Source organism: Necator americanus, chromosome I (assembly GCF_031761385.1).
Source record: "Necator americanus strain Aroian chromosome I, whole genome shotgun sequence".
In the NCBI taxonomy this organism is placed as follows: Eukaryota; Metazoa; Nematoda; class Chromadorea; order Rhabditida; family Ancylostomatidae; genus Necator; species Necator americanus.
The window spans coordinates 7,921,308-7,948,481 of NC_087371.1; the positions used below are offsets into that span (position 1 = coordinate 7,921,308).

At 40.8% G+C, this 27,174-nt stretch overlaps 1 protein-coding gene across 3 annotated transcripts; it reads right to left on the reverse strand.

Moving 5' to 3' along the window:
- Positions 1-602: 602 nt before the first annotated feature.
- On the reverse strand, positions 603-26,796 carry RB195_004835 (uncharacterized protein; the record flags this gene model as incomplete). 3 transcript variants are annotated; one of them, XM_064182868.1, is made up of 39 exons in its annotated part: positions 603-911; positions 1,001-1,081; positions 1,403-1,500; positions 4,816-4,990; positions 5,151-5,268; positions 5,323-5,402; positions 5,472-5,552; positions 5,619-5,776; positions 5,871-6,015; positions 6,898-7,031; positions 8,101-8,194; positions 9,209-9,405; positions 9,654-9,732; positions 11,311-11,392; positions 11,520-11,675; positions 11,780-11,879; positions 11,951-12,048; positions 13,011-13,143; positions 13,266-13,410; positions 15,204-15,286; positions 15,421-15,515; positions 15,641-15,741; positions 15,809-15,943; positions 16,002-16,065; positions 16,207-16,327; positions 17,144-17,240; positions 17,296-17,478; positions 17,550-17,675; positions 17,745-17,822; positions 18,888-19,038; positions 19,222-19,353; positions 19,418-19,533; positions 21,954-22,005; positions 22,081-22,157; positions 22,901-23,042; positions 25,119-25,195; positions 25,282-25,371; positions 25,860-25,907; positions 26,722-26,796. In XM_064182868.1, 39 exons carry the CDS (start codon positions 26,794-26,796, stop codon positions 603-605), a joined length of 4,506 nt encoding a protein of 1,501 aa, XP_064034133.1. The 3 variants fall into 3 exon arrangements, with proteins under 3 accessions (XP_064034133.1, XP_064034134.1, XP_064034135.1); XM_064182867.1 differs by lacking the exons at positions 603-911; positions 1,001-1,081; positions 1,403-1,500 and having other exon boundaries at positions 4,754-4,990; XM_064182866.1 differs by lacking the exons at positions 1,403-1,500; positions 4,816-4,990; positions 5,151-5,268; ... (32 more) ...; positions 25,860-25,907; positions 26,722-26,796 and having other exon boundaries at positions 1,001-1,078.
- Between the last annotated feature and the right edge of the window lie 378 nt (positions 26,797-27,174).

Sequence of the window (27,174 nt, forward strand, 5' to 3'; positions counted from 1 at the left end):
CAAAATAGGTACCGCAATCCCGGAGCGAATAGGCGAACTTGGAGTGGTAATAGTTTAGAATATTTGCCATTTTTGTGTCGTTTACAATCCATTCATGATCAGAGATCAGCATCCCAAGAGCTGGAAATTTTCACGAAGTTTTTCATCATCATTCATATGAATAGGAGAAAGAGAGTGCTCGGTTGCAAAGGAACTTGGTTTCACGTAAGATCAAGGAAGAGTTAATAATGAATATGAAAGTATCAACAAAGTATAGCAATGAAGAGAAAAAGTTTAATTTACGAATGCTATGATAAAGAACATCACCACAATGTTAAACAACAAAACATCTGCTCTTTACGCTTCCAGCGACATAAAAAAAAGCGACAACTTTACAAAAATACGAACGTACACATTTCCATCAAGTAATGCACACTTTTCAACCTATGGTGTTTCTCAACAACTAATAGGATATGTACTAGTAATGGGGGACATCACCAATATGAGGAGTCGCACAATCGTGCGTCACGTCAGTCAAAATAACGTCCCAACATTGAACGAAAGATACTAATTGTAGTGAAGTAAGCTAATAAAGAGTAACAAAATTACAAGATTACATCCATTTAATTCTGGTTGGAATGTCCGTTATCTTTTTTAGAATTTCCATTCTCATTGTCATCAGCGTCATCGTCATCGTCAAAGTCAGCGTCGCTGTCGGTATCTGTTGCAGAGTCGTAATAGCTCTCGTTACTCATATCCGCGTCATTAAACACTCTCCGAAATGCCTTGTAATAATCGTCAGGTACATATCCTCCAATACCGTAATAAGCAGCGTTGTTGTATTGTACGTTACTGTAAAAAGTTCCATTGTTGCTCTGTTCGCCAATATTGAAGCTATTCATGCGAGCGTATACTGCTTCCAAGTAAGCTCTCTGAAATGGTATTAGCTACGGTGTGGTACTGTAATGCCTTTAGTACATTTTGTTTGAGGAAGCTAAAAAAGAAAGCTTTATTAACTCACCGTATGAGGATCCATAGTTCTTTCGTCTTGTGGATGGAAACGACCATCCGGTCCAGGAAAATACCAAGTACCCATCATAATCTGAAAAGAGGGCCATTGTAAAAGAAGAATGGTAAGTCTTTTTAGTTTCTTGAGAGAATTCTGTAAGAAACACCTCCTACAATAAATCATTCCTACATTCATCTAGAAACATTCAGTTCTTGAGAAATGGCTAATTGTCTCCGTAACTTAACTTGATTTGTTAGTAGCTGTTCCTTACTACTACTATTAATTGATTGCTGATTCTGCTCAGAATGTTCTTTTGAAAGAACACAACAAATTCCAAACACCCTTGCCCCATTTGCAAAGACTTCTAGAGAGTTCTTTAGTAAACCTAAAGAGAGTGGTCCTTTAAAAACTCACGTGACGAGGATCAGGTTCAACCACGCAGCCACGCCGTTGAAAGTAGAAACAGATCGGTATATTAAGACCCGATCCCGGTCTTCCTTGAGGCCACGTGGCTAGACTTGCGCATTCGTGACTCCGACGCGTTTGCCGCGTTCGTTAACGAGTCAACACATACCTGCACAGATTCGCCCCGCCCCCGATCCTCATAATCGGAACAGAACGATATGAACGATATGGTGCAATTGCGTAAGCGGCTGCGATCGAAGCGACGCGGTGGAGCGTAGTGGTGGGGGTCCACGGATCTCAGCTGCTAGCTCCATCGTGCCGCTTTAAAAGCGCCACGAATCTGGGGTGGTACGGGTTTCAGGTGGATTATGCCTATACGGGGTCGTAGATTGTGTGGAAGAGAGTGATTCCGTACGTTTCTCCCTGTATCAGTGGAAACGGACGACCCCAGAAGGCTGTTTCTTATGACGGCTTATGATGCAATGCGCAACGTCTGACGTTCGCAAATCCATTTGACGAATCGCAGGCGAGGGGGCGCAGGGGCGCTTAGACGAAACGTCTGGGGTTCGTTTCAAAAATCCAGGGATTTGGACGGAATCACCTCCCCCCCCTTGGATTTGAAAAAAAGAAGGAAAGGGGGGAGCAGGCGGTGGGCAGGGGGCTGCGATCAAGAGCTATAAATTGTTTGCAGTTTTCTAGATATCTGTCTAGTGTTCAATTTCGAAGTTGATGTGACTGTGACCACCAACTATGAGTTCAATGCCGATAACAATCAAATTGTTTGTGGCATATTTGGGCCAACAATACCCGAGCTCCTACTCTCGTTTTCGCTTGAGCTTGCCAGAATTGAATTGACTCGTAGACTATATATAACGTATTTCCAGCGCACAACTCCAAGCAGGGCCCTGTACGCAACTGCACCATTTATCATGTCGTTTTGACCCTAGTATATACGGAGCACCTCCTTCCTCACAATTGCAGCATTTCTAGACATCCGGAGTACTCAAACTATCGTACTACTCAACATAGGCACTCTAATTTGTTCGTAGTTCTGAGGCAGTTTTTCGCTTTTCTTAGGCTTTGTGGGGTTTTACTATTATCTGAAAAAAACCGGAGACTCAACAATGAAATGGGCAAAGAACAGCTGAGAAGTTCGTCACGGCACGATGTAGTTGCGTAAGCGGCTGCGTTCATAGGGGCGACGAGGAAAGCGGTTGGAACCGAGGTGGGACCGTCGCGAAACGCAGCGAAGAACGGTGCTAGCTAGGGTCCTCCCTCGGTCCTAACCGCTACATCCCACCGCATCATTCCGAGCGCAGCCGTTTACACAACTGCAACGAGCATCATGACCCTACCATACTTCTCTATCGTGTTTGTGAATTTTGTATGAACACTTGCTTGTTGTTGTTCTACTCGCCTCAAACTGCGCAATGCTGCAGGAAGGTTCACTGAGACTACACAAAAGTAGCAACGAGGCTGTGGTGATGGTAATAACGCTGTCAGGAGTCACGTAGTATAATTCGCTCACGCCTCCTTCACTTTATCGCATAGCTTGGATAGCAATCCATTACTTTCCAATGGAGAACCTTTTCGTTTTGTGTGGCTAGGAACGTGATGTATAGTCAGGTCAAAACGACAGGAATCTCGAGTTGCGGTGCATTTGCGTACGCGCTCGAAACGTCGCGGTGGAGGCAGCAGTTGGAGTTGGGACCGTCGCAAACTGCAGCGATGGGTAGTGCCAGTCAAGGATTTCACCATTTCATTTTCCATTTTTCCACCATTTCGCTACGCTCCACCGAAGCGCCTCGAGAGAAGCCTCTTGCGCAATTCCGTATGTGCTTCATGCCGTCTTGACCCTACTATATGTTGAAGATTTATGATTTAGAAAACTTTCTTGAGTTCTCTTTTTTAAAATGATGGACTTCTGAGTGATTTTGACTATTAGTGGCTCTGTAAGTACGCTCTGCCTTTCCTTCTTGGTACTTATGGTGAGCAAACTCATTTAAAGTGGCGATGCCAGCCGTTAATGGTGGCTTCGCCACTTCAAATGAGCCGTAGCGCTTCAAATGAACCTTAGCGCTGAAAACTTAAAATTTCTACCGTAAACGTATCTGGTCATTTTTGAAAGCGAACTGTACCAAAGTTGACAGATAAGGAAATTCTCTTCTTTTAGAATTTTCTGAAAAAGGTTGCAGAGTATGGCTGAGCTCTTGACAATAGGAGTTACTTGGGTTTTTTTTTGTTTGCTCTTCTACTTATCTATTTGTCAATACAACTTTTTACCTAAACATCACAGCCTCTTCTGCGAAAATATGACAGTTTATCTGATAAGGACCCGCAGAAGGCACCGCTAACAGGGGAATATCGTTCGGTAACGGTGTGCACTGAGTAATCGGGTGACATCTAACAGCTGGAACAGAGGTTCTTCATTCGGGCAACTGACTACGCAAATTAACATCTACAAATTACTGGAAGGGCTGTGACTCTTTTATCCCTTCCAAAATAGATTATTTTCCATGAAAATCACAATATTCTTTCATGTTTATTGTTTCTCATGTAGCGCTGAATACTACATTAAATGTTCTTCATATTCGTCCTTTTTCATTTTGTGCAAGCACAAATACTCGAGACTACGCGAATTTCGTACACGTTCATAGAGTTTTGTGGCGCGTGTACTGAGGTGGGTAAGAGATCCGCTGTGCCCGCGCGGTCGAGGATTCAAAACCGCTCTTGTGCCATTCAAGCCCTTCATCTCTCCGGAGTCGATAAATTGGTGCCAGACTTGTCTGGGAGGATAAAACACTGAATTGGGCATCGGCTGGCGTCCACAATTCATTGTACAAGCAACACGCGTTCCAAAAACCTCAGAGATTACGAAATGAAGTGAAATGAAGCGCATCCCAAGTAGATTGATAAGCCAGTGACTTTATCCTTTATCCACATAGTTTGCGAATTAACACACTTTACAAGATGCAAATTTCATAGCTCATTTCACGACAAGAGATCTCCGGACACTGTCAGGTCAAAACGATCTGAAGCACGGCGCAATTGAACAAATAGTTGTGATCGAAGTTAGACCTCGATGGCTTCTGTCGCATTGCAGAGCTGAGAAAGATCCCAACGTACGTGCATGCATGTACATGCCTCACGCACAACTGTTATGCAAGTGTACCAAGCCTCGGATCGTCACCAGTTTTGACCCGATTGTATGCTACAGAAGTGAAATTGTCAAAACAAAATTGAAGTTTTGTTGAGTTGTAAAGACGTACGCTATAAAAGAAAACCAGAAGAGAAAACGTGACCAATGTAAGGGAACAATACAAAACTATATACATGAACAACAACAACTACAACAACCAATCAGTACACGACACTCCGTTGACTGGAGTCTCTTTCTCCAATATCCATAGTAGTATCTTCACCCATCTCTGTGCTTCTCGTTTCTTCCTCTCTATTTTCGTGGTCTTCTGGCCTATCCATTGATTGTGAAGCCCTCTTCTTTTTTCGTGTCGGAGCTTCCTCCTCTTCGTTTTGTACCACACGCGTTCTCAGGGTGTTCAGGTTGATGCGGAAGTCACGCATTCCAATAGTATTCTTCTAAGAAAGTCAATAAATCAATATCACACCCACGGACAATCAGTCGCTGTAATCGCAACGAGGAAGAACGTTCAGAATCAGGCAGAAAATCTTTTGGAAGTTCTCAACACTGATCCTCGTTTTTCGCTAATCTGAAAACTATCATGTTTTGATGTATCACCTTCACTTGGAAATTCAGTCTGTCTTCTCTCAATGCTTCACACATCAACAGCACTCGACTCTGTAAAGCTTCTCGAGCCCTTACGTACTTAACGTAAATCACCTCATCTTTGCGGACACTAAAAACAAAAAACCTCAGAGATGGAGGTGTTGCATAAGACACGCACAAATACCTATTTTTCTTGCGGTTCTTCAAGTCAGCCGGATTGAAAACACCTACATGTTCATCGGCAATTGCCATAATCGATTGTAGCTACAATGTGACGAGTAGAAATAATAAATTATATGTAATTTGCCGAATGGTAGATGAAATAATAAATACCTTCTCTTTGAGCAGTTTGCTGAGCATTCCCAACGACTTCCACTCGATCATTTCTGGCACAGCTTTGACGTTACATAACATCTACAAATGTAGCAACTGTGACGATAAGGTAAGCAATACCTATTAATAGGTAGGATTTTCACTGACCAAATCAACTAACTCCTGAAGAGCATTGAAAAGGGTGGTTAGAGTTTGTACGAGCGTTTCACGTTGTACAGCAAATTGTGAATGCAGCGGAAGAAGACGAGTAGTGAGCTCACAACACTGGTCACATTTGGTCAAAGCAGCCAGTAACACTTCGTCCACTATAAAAACAGTTGCTAGACACTGACAATTTCCAAGAAATCAAGTGGAAATTCCTCTTTTCTAAGGTGTAAGTTTGAAAACTTATTAACCCACTTCTTTGGTCTTTGATTTGGAATGCTCCAGCAAACGATATGACGGTTTGAACGGACAGTAGTGATTTGTTGATCGATGATGCAAGGAATTCACAAATAGTGTCATGGGATGCGTGTTCGACAAATTTGTACTTGCATTTGTCATCCTAAATGGAAAAGATAGAAATAAAACGAAAGTGCTCCTAACATAGGGTGGTCGATGAAACTGACTTGGGATCGGTAGAAAATATCTACAAACCACAGGTACGAAACAGAAGTAACGGTGCGCCGGAACAAAATTAAAGACAGAGTTCGGGAAAATTTTCGATAGGTACGTTACACCGACCAGTAGGTTGGGATAGGAACGTAGTTTGCGGGCATCGCTGCAAAAACGCGACATCTCGCCCTCAAATTCAAGAGTAGGAGGGGTTGGAATAGTAAGGGCCTGTTTCAAATGCTTACTTCATATAGAATTACACATTCCTACCGTCATTATCGAAGCATACGAATCGTGCATTAGATTCACACTTGAATATGAAAGTACGGTTTCAAATCGATCAACAAAAAATTCTCTGCAAGTTTTGGGATCGATTCGAAATATAATAGTTTTAACAGGAAACTTATGTTATGCAAAGTAAATCACAGATTACTTGTCAATCTTATCACCTATCAAGAGAAACGTCAGTTTTGCTCTTCTTTCCGGCTAGTAGTCTACGATAGGAGGATTTGAAAACCGAATTGAATTTATCCTTAGCGAAGACATAGGTACAGGTAGAATTATTCGTAAAGCGTAAAGCAATTAATGCATGCCAGTAACTGTGCCATTAACTTCCTAACTAAGTATAGAACAAATTCGTTCTTTTTGTCAGTTTGGATCTTTAGATTGTTTGATAAGCATGTAAATTCCCAACTGCTTCATTAAACCACTTTCTCTTCATGATTACTCTTTTCCATGTGTTACGACTTATTCTGATATACGAACGAGTGCTCAAAACTATGAAAATGCCGAGAGTGAAGCAAAACAAAAGAAAGATAGGAGTACCACGAACCTCTTCACTCAGAACTTGAATAAGGTCATCTGCAATAGTGCTTAGCGCTCTCTCCACAGTAGAATCCGAATCTATACATTTCATTGCCAGAGTGCATACCAATTTTAATAATCCCCGGAGAATAAGGTTATTACCTGAAATTTATAGAGTATAACCGTATCACTAACATGCACATTCCTAATAAGAGAGTCTTTTAAGTGATATTGGTACCGCATTATTTTGCAGTTCCAAACTTTTTGTAGTGTTTGCCTCCGGCTATTTAGGTTTGTGATGGACGGAAGTATTGAGTAAGGGGCAGATTCTGTAAAATTTCAGTCACAAAATCATAATTTTTGTTTTCCAACAATTTTGATATTGTAATTTGTCTCTCTCAAGCGGCTGCGTGGGTGTATGTTAATATTAAATCTGAAAACAAGAGTATGATACAAAATAGATGGTATGCGTACTGTTAGGATCTCACATCTTCTACATACTACAGCTTATCCTGGGGGAAATGGTTGGCAGAGATTGCGCTACGCAACAGTTAATAGTATCGGCAGACCACTGCAATGCTCCCTATAATTACTCCCAATAATTATTAATTATTACGCTTCAAATTTATAAAGATGAGCAACGGCAACATTTAATTATGGGTATTTCGAGGCATACCAGTATGGTTGACGTTTGAAATACTGGATACTTTGGTTCGTTCTTTAACTTCCTTTCTAGTTTCTCTTTCTTTTACTATTTTAACTCTTATTTTCCTTTTTTGTATTTTAATACTAATGAATTAATAAGCCACTATATACTCTAGCTCGATTGATTCTTTCGGCTGCTGACCGTCTGAGAAGGCGTGAAAAGTGCCTCGCAGTAACACCACTAGTACCTCCACATGCGCACGTTCGGAAATGGTACGCTGCCTTTGAATAACTAGATATAGCTGGGTCAAATCGACATGAAGCACGGAAAGCTGCGCAAGCGGCTGAGCTCGAAGCCGCGCGATGGAGCGTAGCGGTTGGGATCGTGTAGGGATCCTCCGATCACCATGGTCCCATCACTACGAGCACAGCCGCTTACGCAACTGTCCGTGCTTCATGTTGTTTTGACCCGATTATATACATTCGAGAAAAAGTGTAAAATTGATGAAAACAATGAGATTAAAAACGAAATACGTAAGTATTAGCAGTGACAAAAAGCAACTATGACATGGTATGAAACACTTACCAACGACATTCTTCTCAAGCATAGCCATAGTGAATTTGAATATAGTCATGAAGCACTTTGGATTGTCCATCATTTTCACGAGTGTAGCACAGATCTGAGTTCTCGTTTTCAAATGATTTCCGAGATTACGATAGAATTCTTATTTATTCCAGTTATGATCTAGATCCATCAATGTTTTCCTTACTCGTTTATATTTCATTGATGGAGAGACGTAACGCAGTCGCAAAGAGCTTTGGCTGCGAACCGCAAAGTCAATGGTCCGAAACTGCCCCAGAACCAACAAAGCTATAGTCGGGTCAAAACGACATGAAGCACGGAGAGTTGCGTAAGAGGCTGCGCTCGAAGCGGCGCGGTGGAGCGTAGCGATTGGGATCGTGTAAGGATCCTCGCTACCGCTACGCATCTCAGCAGCTCGCAATGCTCCCACCACGATTCCAACCGCTGTCTCCACTGCACCGCTTCGAGCGCAGCCGCTTACGTAACTCTCCGTGCTTCATGTCGCTTTGACCCAACTGTATTTCATCTTTCTGAGGTACCTAATTTGTATGAGAGAATAAAAACACTGGTTTGATATATCGGTTGTCATTGCTTAGGCCGTGTTCATAAAGCATAGGCGATTCTGATTTGAAGTCGAATTCGTACGGGCATCAAGAAAAGATTGATCAACGCCGTTCGCTTCATCCTTTATACACTTTGTTTCATTGGGTTCCTTTTTTGGATGTTATCAGCGAACAGAACATCAGTAGCCTCAAAGCTGCACCACTAAACTGCCATCTATAATATTTTGTTCCTTGTAGAAAATCTTGAGGAGTGAAACGTTCACAGCTGATGAGTACTTCAATCGTTCTTGGAACAATTTTTGCCAAAAGAAGAGAGGGACCTTTCTGAAAAAAACTGAAAAGTGGCAAATGCCATCAGAAAAAATCCATAACACATTCTTCAGCAGAATTTGTTTCGTGGAAAATTTACGCGAAACAGAACGCAAATGACCCCTTAGATAACACAACACAAAAAAAAAATGAAGGGGAAATCTTCAAAGGATAGCTAGGCCTCTTAAACCTGAGAGACATCTTCTTTTAGATAATTAATGGACGTCTCGAATCCATACCTTAAACATGATCCTCGCCTGTCGTTCCAGTTCCAAGCCGGTACGTCTCTTCTCCTCACCTTCGCCGCGATCAGCAATCAACGTAGCCGGGAAAAGTTTGGTCATAAACAAATGGCAATGACGCACAAGGCTTCCATTGGCTGTCAAGGACCTCTGAGTATCTCTCACAGATGTCGCATTCATGTCGGACTTTTTCCCTAAGATTCGGAAGATTTCATCATATACATCAAAAGTCAGCAGATATTCGCTAGTTGTTGCAGTAAATACTATTATCTTCCCTTATTACAAATGCCCCTTCCAAAAATAGAAAATCTATTGCACGACTAGAAGAAAATGTACCTTTTGCAGAGAACAAACTAAATTCTACACAGAAATCAAAAAATCTATCTGTGGAAAAAGCAATAACCCATAGTTTCTGTAAAAATTATAAGCAAAATTAACTTACATATTACGACAACCTTCGAGGGTTGACTTTTGTATTTCGTCGATAAGTACTGTACAATGTTACCATAGGTCTCCAGCGCCTAAAATGATGAGGATTAAAATCAAACGTTACATCCCAACATCACAACCAGGAAGTTTTTCGCTTGTCTCATAAAAATCGAAGCGATCCCTACAAATTTCTGATGTACAGATTTTCAAAACAATTATTCGACCTTTCATTCAGTTTAACCAATACTTTGGTGAGGCATGATTGTTCGAAGAATTTTGCTGGCAGCTTCGCAACATTTTGAATTTCTGCGGCAAGTAACTAGTAAGAAGAAAGCAAAACCATACTCACTTTAAAACCTAATTTTGGCAGATATTCCGAAAACTTAGAAATCCTTCCATAACTTGCTAGCTCTCTGTCTAGTGCTTATTAGTAGTATATCCAGGATACATTTTGAGAGAAGGTGCAACGCAATCAGTAAGAAGTTCGTCTGCGAGTGCACGTTCGACGGTTCAAACCTGCTCTGGAGCCAACCAAACCTTCCACGCCAGTGCTAGACTTGTCTGGGAGGTTGGAAACACTGACCTGACACATCGGCGAGTCATTGTACATGCAGCAAACGCGCGCAGAAACCCCCAACGATTCATGTGGAGTCGAAAGTGCAGATACATTCCAAATGGATCAACGACGTATACTTTATCCTTTATCCTTTGATACCACAGAATGCGAATTATATTGCTAGAGGCATTCACATTACAACAATATTCGATACCTCTGTCTTCTCAAGAAAATTTGAAGTTAAGCACATATCAGCCATGTTGGGAAACTGCTTTCTTCTATTCTAACATCCTAGAATCCTTGAAAGCAAAGTAACTTCTCCAGCAATACGCCCGCACTTCCATCCTCAGACGCCATTTAGTACATTGATTTGCTGCCATCAATGAGGAATAAGCGACTGTTGTTGCGAAGTTGTTACTCGATAAACACACTCAGCGAATAATGATTACGATTTCATGTCAGCATTAAAGGCATCATCACCCCACGAATCTGAGGTGGAGAGTTCTTATAGATTGTGGAGAGGGAGGTGATTCCGTCCATTTCTTCCTAATTGCCGTAAAAAACGCCCCGGAAGATGCGGTACGCGCACAAGGCTAGCGCGCTCCAATCGAACTCGTTGTAGAAAATAGCGCGCCGGAACGCTCGAAGCCGTATCTTCCGGTCGTTTTTACGGCAATTAGGAAGAAATGGACGGAATCACGCTTCTCTCCATAATCTACGATCCCGTATACGAATACTCCATTTGAATTCCGTACCACCTCGGATTCGTGATGTGATGCTTTTAAAGGAAAAAGGATGAAGTGTCTGAAGTTAATGAATCCGCTTGGAAAACGCCACTAATACCCGTTCTCTTAGATTCAGAATCGTTGGAGGCTTACGAACATGTGTCTAGCCTATACGATGACGTGCGAAGGCTAGAAGACGTATCAGGTCAATTTTTATCCTCCCCAAACAAGTCTGGTACCAGTTTGTCTACCACCACAAGATGAAAGGCGTGGTTGGCTCTAGGCCGGTTTCGAACCAGCGAGCGACCGTGCAGTCGCAGCGTAACCTATTACCAACTGCGCCTTATCCCCGCCTCTATGTTATCATCATTCGAGTGGTTCTAAATTACCTTTGTCTTGCTCGCGCAGCCGATCTGTCGGGACTGTATCCAATCCACACAATTCGTACCCATATAAAAGTCAAGGAGATACCTGAAATACGGATTTTATAGCCAGAAGCTCAGCTGGTTCGCAACAGCGCGATAATTTAGACTGAAACTCAAGTATTGGTCTTCGTACAAACACCTACACTAATTAAGTATGAAGGTCTGTCACAAACCCAGCTGCCGAAATCATTGCATTTGTACCGCAGAGAACTGTATGTAGTGGGTGGAAACCATCCAGAAGAGAAAGTGACAAATCCAACATGCGTTCGATGGCCCATTCTAACAGCTCGCAATTTATGTCTTCTAGATCATTAGACAATGATGCTTCCCTGAAACATTTGTCTCTTAGGATTCAATTATATGTATGAGTGGCTGACTACAAAGTTCTGTTTCGGGTATTTTTGAACCAAAAGGTTTGGATTCTTACACTTACTCAGGTACTGTATTCTCTAGAATTTGTGCGATTGTACTAGCGCTTATAAGTACATCAGCTTGTTTGACGTTTAGCGCAGGTCGATCCTCTGTGGTTGTCGCTGAAATAGGTAGAAAACCAGTTGCTTGTTAAAAGTAACACCTTTTCTTTGCATAAACTTTTTGCACCCACCCTTAGCTTCCTTTCTTCTCACATATTTTTCCTGTAGGACTTCTTGTAGCTCCCCCTTTCTGCCTATCAACGCCTTTAAGCGATCCTTCTTTGCTGCGCTAAATAAAATCATTGGACCCAGGAAAACATTGCAAACTAATATTTTTTAAAGAATAACTGCATGAAATTCATTAAAACGAAGGGGAAAAGTATGCGACATCGCTGTAGGAAAAAGGTACTATCTCGAGGAAAAATTGGGTTGAAAAATAAGTCCTGAGCTTTTTCCCAGTCAAAAATGTGCATGAGAATAAAGGCCGCTGACAAAATGTTCTAACCGATTTAATAGCGAATTTTCCACTCTACGAGATAGTATGTTTTGATTTTTGAATTTCACTTTCTATTGTCATGCGGACAAAACAAAGCGTAGCTTTTCCTTTAATCGATCTCTTAAAACCACTCCTACTAGAAGTGTGCTCCTCAGGTCTCTGCTTCGTACGGAATGCATCGAAAGAGGATGCATTTATCCAAGAGAAAAAAAAAACATCTGAAAACATATAAAGACGACATTTTCACCTTTTTTTCAGTTATTGATATGAAGCATTGAAAAACTCACTGAATATGGGAGCAACAACAATGTGGACAATATTATTGTCTTTTCGTTTGTTTAAAGGAAATCCGATGGAATAATCTTCTTCAATTCAACGGAAAATGGGTCAACCGATGTCCTTTCTTCTTTGAGGTAAAATTTTTCTTTTTTTTTTTGAACACGAAGACCAATTGACGGGCAGAAGCCTACTTACCCTATATACACAGCACAAGCCGTAGCCTATACAACCTTACCACTTCGATTAAATGCAAAAAAAAATAAGGAGGGAAAAGCTGCCGAAAATGCTTCTACCTTTGTCCACGTGACATTCCATTTCAATGCAAAAATCAGTAGAACTGGAAAAAAAAATAAAAACAAAATCTTGTCGCGCAAAAAATTCAGAAACAACATGGACATTTTCCCTCCTGTTTCTATGTATTTTTCTAATTAAAAAAAGAAAAATCATCAAAACTTATTTCTCAACGCGATAATTACCTGGTATCATTGTGAAATTGTTTCCATACATGTTCGATGAGCACATCATAGAGGTTCAACATCATTTTTGCAAAAACCAAGTTCGCTGCGCCAGCTGGGGTTGTTGGATTCCACTCAGACAGCTTGTCAACACCTGTAAAAAACGACTTTTTCATTTCACATCCCTCCCACGCCTTTGAGACATTCACAAGAAATAGAACAGTCTAGAACTAAATTTGTTGTATCGTTTTCTTCTATGAAACAAGACAGAATTACCAAGGTCATGTACGTCTTCGCTGCATGCCTTCTCTACCCATGAGTCAATCAAATCGACAGCACATTTCTGCACATTCACACCGATTGCTGTCTCCACTCGAGTAATATCTGCTGCGATTTCCTCGTTTAGCAGACACTGCATTGCCTAAAGAAGGCAATTTTCTTAGTTTAAAATCGTTTAAATAACCCTCTGATTTCAAAATGGAAAAGAAATTTATTTCAAGAATTTTATATCATCTCAAGCAGTTCTATCCATCATTACTTCAAAGCTTGTATCAAATATACGAGAAACAATCAAATATGAACCTTTTGTTTAAAAGAATTATTTTATTGGAAACATATGCATTTCTACAAATCATTTTTCTAAATAATCTCCTCCTTTTATGATACATTTTCCTTACCTTTTGGTAATTTCTTCATTTCGTTCATGAAGAATGAAGTGGACGGATATCATCCAGTTGCGCACGAATATTTTCACTTGATACTTGGCTTTGGATCGCTTGCGTCTAAAACCAACTACCAAGTGAAGCCAATGCGTCCAAACGCTTCTTTGTGAGGTCCAAAAATGTGAAAATCGCTTGGCGATAGGTCTGGGTAGTAAGGTGGGCGATCAAGCATTTTGCAATGCTTTTTCAACTTCCTTTGCTACGCCCACACACAACAACATTCGTGCTCAACCAGTAAGATATCCGTCCAGTTTTATTCTTCGAAAACGCAATGAAGGAATTACCAAAACATTGGGAAAATTGTATCGTAAAAGGAGGAGATTATTTAGGAAAGTAGTTTGTAGGAATACAAATGTTTCCTATAACAAATATTTTGCTTGAACAAAACGTTCGTTTATCACCGACTTCCCCTCGTATGAGAAGATGAATACGATGGATACGAAGCTATCGATGACGTATTTCTCCATCTGCGCTATCCAATATTAATTGGTAAACTCGGTGCAATGAGGTTCGCTGCGGGACCTAGCCGTTTGTTCAAACACCAATTCCACACGCAATGGTAACACCAAAGGAGTGAAAATGTAATCCCAATTTGCGTTTACCCACGCACAAATTTTCATTGGATAGCAATGTATCCAGCAAAGGCACATGTATTCGCTGTAGCGCGTTTATCCAAGTGGAAGGATTTTTACTGGATACGAGCTCAGGCGTTGTTCGGTTCCTTGCTAGAAACGAAGAGACTGAAGAAGATCTTAATGGCAGTGTAAGATGAAGTTGTCATACAGTTGCTCGTCATAGGCAAGATTCGTAGTATATGAAAATTCCTTGCACTCGTACTTTTGCTGCAAGAAAGCATTTCTTGGTGTGAACGCAACTGACAGCTTCAATCACTTCGTCATGAAGATTCAGAGTTGGGAAAGGATGAGTTGGCAACTCCGCTACGTCCACTTTTTTGGCAGCCACATGGGAAGTACTTTGACTCCGACCAAAATCCAAGAAGCACCTTTATCTTCTCCCAACATTTTAAGAACATATTTTTTGTTTCCTTCTCCAACAGCAGTGAGACTGTGTTCTTTGGATTTACCGTAATCAAAGCGCAGCCAGTACCCCACCATTAGTACATGACCCGAGCACATGTTGCTTGTACTGCCCAGTCTGTGCAGTGAAACGTGGCCAAGTCCTTCCAAATTTTATTTTAGCATTGCGTATTGAATATCTCATATTAATAATGCTTAGTAAGAAACTAGTAAGTAAACTAAACTAGTAGTAAGCGTAACTGAGTAAGAAATACCCAAGTTCCATACCTTTAATGGAAGCGCATCACGGAACTGACGTAATATGGAAACCTAATGGAAATATAGATATAGAATTCGGTTTCCACATTACGGTAATTTTGTGACTTTAACAACCAATTCCGGAAATATTCAAAACGACTAGATAACTGCGTAAAGCGCATAAATCAGCTAATTTCCTAACTTGCAATAGCTCTGACCTGTACTAATTGCGGTAACGGTTCGACCAGCGACACCACAGCACCTGCTGACGTAACCATAGTTTCGGCTTTCCACTCAGGGGCTAAAATTAGTTCAAATATTTGCATGAAAGTGGAACATCGTTCAAATTCACACATATTACAGCTCTTCTACTTAAACATAGAAGAGGAAAATATTCAAATAGTTTCTAATTGAGTTAGTAATAGAAATACTCACCAGTTGCTGCATGAGAAACTAGTAAATCGAGGCACTGTCCAGTCACAGATGAGTTTCTTGTTCCTTCTTCGGCAAAACCGAGGTAAACAGCAGTTCTGAAAGTGAACAAAAGTACACTATATAACGGAAGAAAAGAAGCAATGGAAAAAGTCGGTAATGGTATCCAAGAACAAAAGTGCATTAAATAATTAAAAAAAAATTAAGGAAATAAAAAAGTCACTTCGTTGGCGTCCATTGAGTCAAACATCGCTTCAGAAGTCCTATAACTTCAAGACATACTGTCTCATCAACTTTTCGTTTACATCCCATGGCTTGTAGACTCTAAATACCACTCTTTGTACTGAGGACTGAGGAACCTGCACAAAAGCCAGGAATTTTTTTTAAATACCTGCGATGAAAACGTTGCGAATGATTGCGACATTTGAGATCCAGCTACAACACTCGATCTTTTGCTAAAGCTTCTCAACAGTAACATAAGAATAGGAATCACAGCGTTTGCACGTCGGAAATCCAAAAGATTTTGCTGAAATACAATTTTTTTTTCTTATCCACGTGGCAAATGATAGTATCATAAAATTTACTTTAACAGTTTGCAGCAGCAGTTCCCTTAACTGAGATCTATTACTGATGATCGGCATCAGACATCTAAATATGTATGTCTCTAAAGTTATGCATTAACCGAACACTATCCCAAACTTTCCAGTGAAGAGAAGTTTGCGCTTCCTTTCTTACTCAAACAGACACCACAGAAGGTACGACTTTTCGAACAAAACATAGCTGACCTACCTTACAAGTGACGAGGAAACATCATATCGAATATGACAAATAGACTTGAAAAGTCTTTCCAGTTCTCGCCAGTTATTTAGCACCTCAAGTGGGCAATTGCGGACAATTTCTATCAGCATGTCTAAAAATCATAGGCTTTGTCTCGCTATCATAACCTAACCTAAAACAAGGGATAGCTTTATATGCTGAAAGCATTTGGAAACAAGAGAAAAATTAAGCATGTCAACAAAAGAAAAAAATTAAAATGAGTGAATGAAGAAGTAAGAAGAGAAAAATGTGCATAGATTTTACGCTATTAAGAAATAACTTGTTAGCTGCGAAACATGGTCGGCCGCCTCAACTTCTCGTCCTTCACTGCTATCCTATTGCCAGCGACAATAGGCCCAGCCTACTGACACCACAAAAAGAGCATTACTCTCGAATTTAATGACGTTTACCCGAAAAAAATTCATGCCCCCTGGTGTAACCATTTATGGACCGCTTGTAGCTGAGAAGTGGAGTCTGAGTCCTACTTTTCAAAAATTCTGCGTTCTAGTGCAGACTTCTACATAATCTGTAAGTCAATTCGATTGTGGCAAGATCAAGCGAAAAGAAGAGTAGCAGACTAGGCAAACTAGTTAGTGACTATTGTGAGCTCAATTGTGACAACGACAACCTGGTTGTAATCGAATACGAACTCAGAGTCGCTGGTCACAGTCACATCAACTTCGAAATTGACTATGACAAATACTGATCATTCGCAGCTTGATATATAGGCAACGAGCTGCGAATGATCGAATAAAATTTGATTAAAGCCTCACAGTAAACGAACCAAACGCATAAGAAAATAAAACAAGAAGGGTTCTGAGGCAATAATCATTGACACATTCCCAGTCATTCCCATATCTTCTTCTCGCAGTATATGTTGTGTTTAAAAAAAATGTGACAAAATCCTCACCAACATATATAAACACCACACTCGTTGAAGATGTCGTCACCATTTCTACCATCATCGCCAAATGTGCGGCCATGTCTTTCTTTTTTGACATGACCAACTGCATAAAAATTCCAAATCAAATCCAGATCATTAATCACACTAACAAAGCTTACTTTCACAAGCATTTTACTAGCAAATATCCATATTGGACATCCATCCGCTACTCGTCCATCTACAATCGTCACTTCTTTCGTGGAGGGTAGTCTCAATAGTGATTGTAGCAATGTTATAGTCGGATCGGACAACACCTCACAAGCTTCTGGATCTTCACTCAGCCGTTGTACTAGGCAGTTAACCTGTATTGCATGTGCTGTGAACAATATTGTTTAAAAAAATGTCAATATTTGGTCTCTACTAAAGACAGAACCTGGTCTTCGACAATGTCTACCACTTCACCAAGGCAACTATTTTCCATCCATCCAAATTCAAGAACATGCTCCCGGAAGCTCCAGAGTCTTTGAAACGTTTTTGTCAGGTCTGATAACGTAGCTGCCTGAAATTGTATTATTCTACGGGAAAACCGTACATATAGAAAATCATTTAAACGTGAAGGAGTATCTACCTTGTACCTATCTGCACTACATACAGCAAAGATGAGAAGAAACCCAAACTCGCTGCACATTATCATACCCGGATCAGACTGAAAACCATACTTTCGTGAAGATTCCAAAAGATGGAACATGGAAACACAAAATTCTCGCAATGAAGAAATGGGGCTTGTCCACAAATTTACAAACACCTGCAAAGGTGCGATGGACTGGAGCCAAAACCTTACAAGGGGAAGGGTAAGTCGCCGTCGAAACGAGAAAGGAGAGGGGGATAAGCCATTTCCCTCACAGTACACGGCTTAGAGGAAAGCATGTGATGAGTCGTCATGCTGGACTTCTGCTTTTACACTAATTTATTTTATTTCAGATGCTGCAGAAGCTAATTCAAAATATGCGGATCAATTACTGTATAATGAATAATACGAAAAAAAATGCTACGAGCACTTATAAAAAGTGCTGATCAAAACGCGTTTCAGTTAGGAAAAAACCGCTATTTTCCACTAGCTCCAAAAGTAGGTTTTTTTCACAACTAATTTTGTTCACAGGAAACCTAACAATCCACTGTGAAGCAGTACAACTCATTCTATACAAAATCTGCTCTGATCTACAGGAAAGAGCACTTCTTCCAAGGAAAAAGAACATCGCATTGACCATGGCACTCCCCTCGTAGATGCTTTCCCATGATGTCTCTTGCTGTGAGGTAAAAACCGAAGTTGATAGTGCTCCACCATCGTCCACTTTCACTTCCATTAATGAAAAAAAGTTTTCTACTGTGTGTTATGTGTTTTCTGATAGAGCCCCATCTCTGTATTTTTTTTTAAAAAGTACAGAGATGGCGTTCTATTAGAAAGCTCTTTTTTTCTTACCTGTTGATTTTGAAAAGACAGAAGAAACGAGAAAAAAAAACAAGTCAATTTTGGCTCTCTCTTTCAAGTTCACTTCTGTCATCTCAGATGGAAAGAAACATTTTTGGGATAGTTTTGTAACCAATTTTCTTCTGTGCGTGCATTTTCTCTGGAATACAGTCGGCATAAAACGTCTTGCATCGCCGTGACGTCCGATTGGAACCAGGCGTTTATGCTTCTCAGATAGAAATGGCAGGAGAATTCGCCGTTTCTGCTTCTCCATTAGCGTTATTATGTCTCTGTAAAACCAACCTTGAACAGTCCACAGCACACTTTCCCCACATTCTGATGATTATGAATTACGTCAACTATTTCACGAACACTTGACATCAAACAAGCAGCCGGGGCTTCACCACATTTCTTTGGCCACGCATTTATCATCTCACGAAGAATGCGATTTAGCCTGCAAACCAAATTCTCAAAGATGCGCGACGATGGATTTTAAAAAAAAGTAAAAGGATTAAAAGAAAATATGGACCAATTCTACTCTTGAAGATGAATTATTTTTTAAAAAATTCTTCATGTTTCAAAATATGAAGGATTGGGGTTACCCACAAAACAAAGAAACTGTAGTAAAGGCACTCACATTTTGTTGTCCACTGCTCTCATCAAGCAAATACATTTCCAAGTAAGCACAGGGCGGTTTTCCTCATTTAGTAAGCCTTCGGCGGCTTTTTCATTGATAAATTTGTCAAACAAGTCGTTTGCAGGTAAACTCCTGAAGTTACTTCATAAAAAAAATCTGCTAACTCTTGTCTATGTAATGACGCAGATTATCTTACTGTGCAACTGTCACTACTGCTCCGAACACTTCAGAAGTAGCAGCTTGTTCCATCCAGTCGTAGATAAGATCTCTTATCAAGTCTGCACTTCCCACTACATTTCCGTCTTTAACAATCTGAACATAATTAGATTAAATTTTTAATTAATTACAATTATTGGTTAGATTAATCATAGTTTCATCAAATAGCAGCAAGTAAAACATGGGGATCGAATTCCACCTCACTCAACTCATAAAAAATTTCTTGTTTTGTACAAGCTGTGCTGATTTTTGCCTTTTCGCTAGTCTTCTTCAATTTGCAGGCGCTGGTGAAATACAGGTGCGCACCTTCAACATAGCAGCCCTTTTTTACCTCCTCTTCTATTTATTTTTCTTACTTTGTAACTTCGTGTCTTTGCTCTCTTAGACGTAATAAATTACACAATCACAGAAGTTTGAGATTCAATAATATTCAATTGCCAGCAGTTAGTAAATGGCTCCAGAACGGTTTACCGCCCCATATCTCATAGATAAAGATAAGATAAGGTAAATAGATAAGGTCTCTAACAAAGTCTACACTTGGAGGCGTGGAGGTGACTCCGGGTGTTGAACTGCAATCCACAGCGGAGCTTCTTCTGCCAGGGTCTCGCAACCTGAGGAGGAGTTCGACACATCCGACTTCATGAAACCGGAACCCTAGCTAAGAGCAACTGTTGAGATTCACCACAGTCCTAGCAAAATGTCGCAACGTGGCTCACTGGTCCATATACATTGGGCGACGACCTGGTGAAAGCTAAGCTCGGTAAGGCAGGGCTGCTTAGTTTTTGTAAATTCTTCTTGCCACTCAGTACCTTACAGGGCCCTGCGGTATCAGACGTCGGACGATATGGCGACCGGTGAGAGGTATAGTGACCGATCAAGTGTCTGGTTGTTCAGGACGTCTTCGATTCTGGACTTAGGCGACATATGAAGACTTGCCATGGAGGCTGTCTCGGACTTTGTACTCACAACGCGAGAACAGTGTCCATAGACGCTGACCTGCATGCCCTTCTCGGAAATGCAGAGCGTATCAAATTTTACGTCATTGCTCACGTGAAATTACAAGAGGCCAAGAACAGAAGTAGCGACGTACGACAGATAAAGGAAGCCACACTCGTCATTCGCGGAGAGAAGATTTCGTCGCAAAGTGTAGGCAGTGGTGGTTTTGTTGTGGACCCATCTGTCGTACATCTTGTCGATACTCAAGAAATCCTGTAATCTCATATGCCCATTCTTCGCCTCCGCACACCGTACCAAAAACCCATTAGCATCATCAATTGCTACACACCTGCATCATCAGCTGATGAATCCAAATTGGAAGCGTTTTATGAGGAGCAGGAGAAAGTGATCCGCAGTGAGAAGTCCTACCAATTCGTTGTCAAAGACTTCAACGTGAAACTAAGAAAGGCAACAGAAGAGGAATAAAGGATAGGAAGATCTGGATTGAGGGACAGGAATGAAAATGCCTATCGTTCCGCCGAGCTGGCCCCTCTCAATGTCCGCCGCTTACTTCTCCCATGGAGATTGTCTTTTCATGAAGAATGATTATCGTCGGTGGGCGAGGTTTTCACTCAAATGGCACCACTCATGCGGAGATCGACCACATACTCACCAACCGAAAGGCGGCGTCTAACGCCTCGGTAGTACCATCCTTTTGTAGTAGTATTTGATAGTTCTCATCATCGTCTCCTTCATGCAAAAATACGACTTAGTTACATGATGGAAAAGAATACCTGCTATCGGCAACGAAGGAGGAAAGAAGTCGTATACTACGATTGCATTTTCGAGGACTCCTCGTCCAAAGGAGACTGACACATCGAGGAAGATCCAAACGTGGAGTACGAGATGCTGCTCAGATCACGAGCCTATGCTGAACGTGTCTCGAAGCCACGCACGGCAAACTTGAATCGACTTTCGACATAAAGCGGTTACTGGCAAACACTAGCTGCAGAAAAGCCTTGCAGGAGAACCGTTGTTATTTATAAGAAAGGTGATCGACAGGACCCTCGGAACTACCGTCCGATATGCTTCCTGGGCGTGTTATAATCAGTAATCACCAAGATCATGCTCAAGCGCATATCAACGATGCTGGAGCCTTCATGAGCATAGGAATGAATCCATTATTGTCAGCGCTGGTCGACCAAGGTATGGGATACGATGGACGCGTCGTACGTGAAGACATTACGCAATTGCAATCATCGATGTAGCACTAGGACACAGGTTTTCCACAACCCCCTCACCATACCCATTGGAAAGGGGTACGACAAGGCGATAGAATATTGCCGAAGGTCTCCACACAGCTCAAGGGCTTCGTCAACAAAACTTGAGAACATCTTGGATGGCAGTGGTGAAGGAACGTAACGAGTTGAAAAGATACTAGGGTCCGCACACCCAGTAAAGGTGGGCTATCAAGTTATCTAAGTAAATTAGAAAGTGTACATGACATTTCTGTCTTTAATAACTTGATTTGATCAAGTTTCATAAACTGAGAGCAAGTTTATGTTGGAACATAACCTCACCTCTTCATAGCTCAGGAGGTGCTTAAGAAGTACCAGTGAACAACTAGTCCATCTGAAGCCATAAAAACATTATTTCCTGATTTCCTTAGAAATCACCAACACAAAACCATATTCACAATAAACCCACATCTTAGAAAGACTAACTATCTTCGAAGTCTCCTTCTCTAGGAGTGATAGAACTTGCGCACTATCGCATAAGTGCACCTGAAACCAAATTCGTATGTATTTGTGTCATTACCTCAGTTCAGCCAATTTCTTCAGCAAATAAAACCACATTTAAAAGAACGCAGTGAGATGGTATACATAAATACTAGTGTCATTTAAAGGCAGCGTATCACAAAACTTGAGGTCTCTGCGAGCAAATATGGAGTTCGGAGCATAGATTACAAGCATAAGCATGGGCCCGCGCAATTCCTCCTGATTGTGCTGAAAAAAAAACGGCGTGGAGAACGGCGTTCGTTCCTACACTATGCACATGAAAACGCACCACCATTGCGCCCGCGTCGCAACTGCGAGCCAGCGGTTGAGGATCAATGAGGTCGCCTCAGCAGCATATTCAAATCAAATTAATGAATAGGATGCTAAATGAACCGGAACGCAAAGAGAAGCGTTCTAAAGTACCTCGTGGGAACAAATGCTGTTCTCACGCCGTTATTGCGGACGAATAGGTGTATTTGGGCGGGGCCGCACCCACGCTAGTAATCTACACCAAAAGCATATATTTGCCTACAAAGACCCCAACATAATCAGTTTCGTGATACGCTGCCTTTAAGGTAATCATAGCAAAATCGTATTTCTAATCTATGGTCTCCGGCATCTGCACAGTTGAGTGGGACGTGTTTGGCATAACGCGTTCATTTCCTTTGCTCGACATACAATCATTTTTCTCTGCCATCACAATCAAACAAGCAGGAACCGGCATCCATACATGAAAACTGACGCAATACCTGCTTTACAAACTGATCGTAGAGATTTGAAACATATAAAGGAAGTAGTGTTTGGATATTCAGGACATCAAAGGCGAAGCGAATTCCGGCAATTCGGCACGAGTTTTGTTCCTCCTGTCCCAAAACGGTGATGAGATGACACCTACAAGGCATAGACATTGTAGACTTCTTCTACTATGTAATTGTTTCAATACATAAAAATCCACAGGTTTTTTTTTTGACCTGCTTGAGTGGTTAGCTGTAAACTTTGGTCGGGCCAATAGTTGTAGTTGGGTCAAAACGACATGAAGCACGGTGCAGTTGCGTAAGCGACTGGAATCGAAGCGGCGCGATGGAGACGGCGGTTGAAATGGAGGTGGGATCACCAGCTACAGCGATGAGTGGTGTTACAACGGCTTCACCACGATCGTAACCAGTACGCCCCACCGCGCCGCTTACGCAGCGGCTTACGAAACTGCAGCATACATAGTGTTGTTTTGACCCCACTATACTAGTGTATGTTCGTAAAAGGTGTAGATTTAAAAAAAAGAACTTTCAGACTACGGAATTTTCTAGACGGTTATGGCACTCTTCAGGAACAACTGAAAACGTTAATCCCAATCCCACCCACTCCAGTCAGTCGGGGCGTGGGGGGTCACTTTGATGTGTCGTCGCTTACCCAGAAGGTGAATTAGAATCGATAATTGCGCTGCGCTACTGACAGAGTCATTATTGCCGCAGCAGCATAGCAGCTCCTCTTGCGCTTGCGCTACGTCTTGCTGAGATCCCGCTCACAGCCCATTTCGTCGCGTCTGCAGATCTTACTATGCGCTTTTTGAATCGAATAAGAAACAAGGGCACATGGTGATAGAAATTGGTTCAAACTTTAAATAAAGTAAGATGTTTGAGATGTTTGAAGAAATAGAGATAAGTGAAATGTCGTTTAGTAATTGGATGAAAGTGTTTATTTTCCTGCTCTGAATTCTTCGATGGAACCACCTATTCGTCTATATGAATACAAGCGACACAAGAAAAAATGTTCCGCTGATCGATTTTATATTATATTTGTTTGCTTTTTCTCTTTTTGAACATTTCTTTGTGCACAAGAGAAATTGGAATCCAACGCCTGGTGTAGCACAATTAAAACTGCGCACTTGCACTTCGCCTAAATTTCTATCTCGAAGATGTCGAGGTATCTCCGTCACTAATACATCTAATAGGTCATACTAATTTTATGCAAGGAATAGATAGAAATGAAGCGATAAAATACTGCAGAAAGTGGAAAGTAGTTTAAAGAATAACATAAGGTTGGTTTTATGGTTTTATGGGTTTTATGGGCAAAAAGTGCAAGCAAGCATTAGAATGTTTAACATGCGCTCTACACAAACATTATGTCTACACAAAAATTTGGCAAACATATACATAAATAGCTTCAGATACATAACAACGACAAAATTTACTTATCGTTAGCGTTCTCATAGATACGATAGCCGGAGCCAGTGCTCCGATCCCCCTCACTTTCAGACGGTTGGCGAAGGGACCCCCTTTTATTGTGGACTATTGGCAAGAGAACCCCGTTCACTTTTGTACGGTTCGCGAGGGGATTCTTATCATTTGAACTGCACTCCATAAACTAAACCACCTTCACCTAAGGAGGGTCGGGGTCCTCACTATCACACCTTTGAGGGTTTAGAGAAAAAAATTAACAAACAGCGACAGGTGATAAGTTTTTAAAATAAGGTCAATGTACGTCATCATAACAGTATATCACACTCTGATATGCTTATGATGATATTTCTTGAATTGAATAGAAGGATTTAGTCCCTTTCTTTCCCGATAATAAGCACTCAATTTGCCTTATTTTTATATCAGAACTTGCTGGGCCAATTCGCTTTTCACTACACTTCTCTTGTTCGCTTCAAAATTCGCAGTTTTCATCGCTCTAACGGATCGCGGAAGTAGCGCGCGGCGTTAGTTTGATGAAAGGATTGGGGTGGGGTCTCTGGGTGGCCGTGAAGGACCCCAAGTTGGTGGAGCTGCACCCGCGATTAATTCCGTCGGTATGGAGGTGCGGGGTGCCGCAGGGAGGTCAGCAAGGGTTGGACGATTTTCGCAGGTATCTCTTGTTGTACGCCCGTCGGTTGGCAATCAAACGACAAGCTGTGCATCATAATCGATCTACATTTTTAACAATTCTGAAGCAAACATTCCAGTCAAAAAGAACGATGAGAACTCTTACCAAGCAGTGTAGAAATCCGTAACTTTCGCAGCTTGGTCCTTCTCAACAGTGGAGCGGAGGAAAGTGAATATTCGGTCCTGAAAAGTTAATTTCATCACAAAATAGCTCCAATATAGATATAAGTACGCCTGTAAAAATCTTAACAAAAATAAAACTACCCTACCCTTCGCTTTTCTTCTGCCACTTGCTGCATTACTACTTTGATACTGCTGACGAATTTCTCTTCTTCGTTGCTTCCTCTTTTTGAGACAAACTAAAGAAATTTCTAAAGACATTACATGATCCTATACAAGTAAGCGAAGTCTGATTTTCTAAGTCTGAATGAATAACTCTTAGGAACTAAATTTGCTTGGAAGGAAAAGGTTAAAAGGTCTCGCATTTTCTACCACAATAATAATTCTGTTGCAAGGAATGTGTAATAAAAGATGTTACACTTTCTTCTGGCGAAGACAAAATGAAATCAAAAATCAACTGAGATACGGAATTTGAAATGACTACCTGACTTCACCTACGTTTGGAAAACGTTCACTTTCGAAACGAAATCTTATGCTCTAACATCGAAATTGATGTCACACAAAAGTTGCAGTCTTAGCTTTTCTGAGACGCTGAATCTGCCGATACACAAATTAGCACCCTTCAGATGGCAAAATTTTGTGCTATTGAGTTATGAGAAGAATATTTTTTATTATGTGCTGTTTAATGATTAATGATTAAGCGATTAAATAGTAATTAATTTCTCACCTTTTTACCGTGATCGATGAATCTGTTAACAAACGCATCGAGGCTAATCTGAAAAGCAACGGTCATAGTTCCCGAAGTTTCATATGGATTGAGGAAGTTAAATTTTCAACTTTAATTAATCATTAAACATTAATCATAATTTTGCATACTGAAGATGTTAAAAATAAGGTGGAAATAGAAAAAAACACTCATTGAGTATTCTAGGTTAGAATAACTATTATTAAACTTTTTTAATGAACTCCACTTAGTAAACAAGTCGACAATAACGTAACCAGTGGGACTGATGACTTATGAATTTCCTGAGGTACGTTGAACACCAAGCAACTTCGCTTTAATTTGGGTGTCATAAAAGAGATTACCACAAGAATCAATTTTATTATTTCGAAAGGAGAAAATAATCCAAAGGAATAGTAATCGCTTAATTCGCACAGCAACCACATGGTTGCGACTGGTCAAAGTATCTTCGTTCTATTCAAAATGATAAAAGAAAGATAAAGATAGAAAGATAAAAGAAAGATCAGACTGTTTGACCGAGTTTTGCTCATATGAAATGACAATTCGTCGTGAGATCAACTAAAAGGTGAAAAGATCAATGAAAAATGATAGAAAACGGATAAAACTACTAGAATCAAAGCCAATCAGCACTTCCATTAGTAGTGATGTTCACTTCACCAATTCGGTAATAACACTAAGGAAAAGGAACTGGTATGTCTGCAAATTTCTTATTGGAAAAAGTGTCGCGATTCAAAAGTACTTGGGGCTGGACTGACAAAACACCTATTCGCAGTTGCTAACAGCTCACAAAGGTTTCCACCGACGTTCACTCCATACGTTATCTGACAATTAATGTAATAAATCCTACTCTATTTCCTCCACTCTGAGTTCCATATGATGTAGAATTGTCATTCTGCGTAGACCTTTCCGAGCTGTGTTCCATTGTTCGATCTGGACAGACATCACACTATTCACTAATTAGTTTTTCAAAACTGTTACTTGCGGAGTGAAAAGTCTAACGTAAGTAAGAATAAGATCATCTCATAAAGTTAATCAGTGCTTGCTTCAATGTGACACGATTTATTAATATCTCATCACACTGTCAATATATGTGCTAAAGCAGGATCTCCAGTAATATCAATGCTATTTAAAGGCATCACCCCACGAATCTGAGGTGGTACGGATTTCAGGTAGAGCATTCGTATACGACATAGTAGATTATGGAGAGGGGGATGATTCCTTCAATTTCTTGCAAATTGGCGTAAAAAACGGTCCAGAAGATGCGGCGTGTGCACACGACTGGTGCGCTCCACTCTAACTC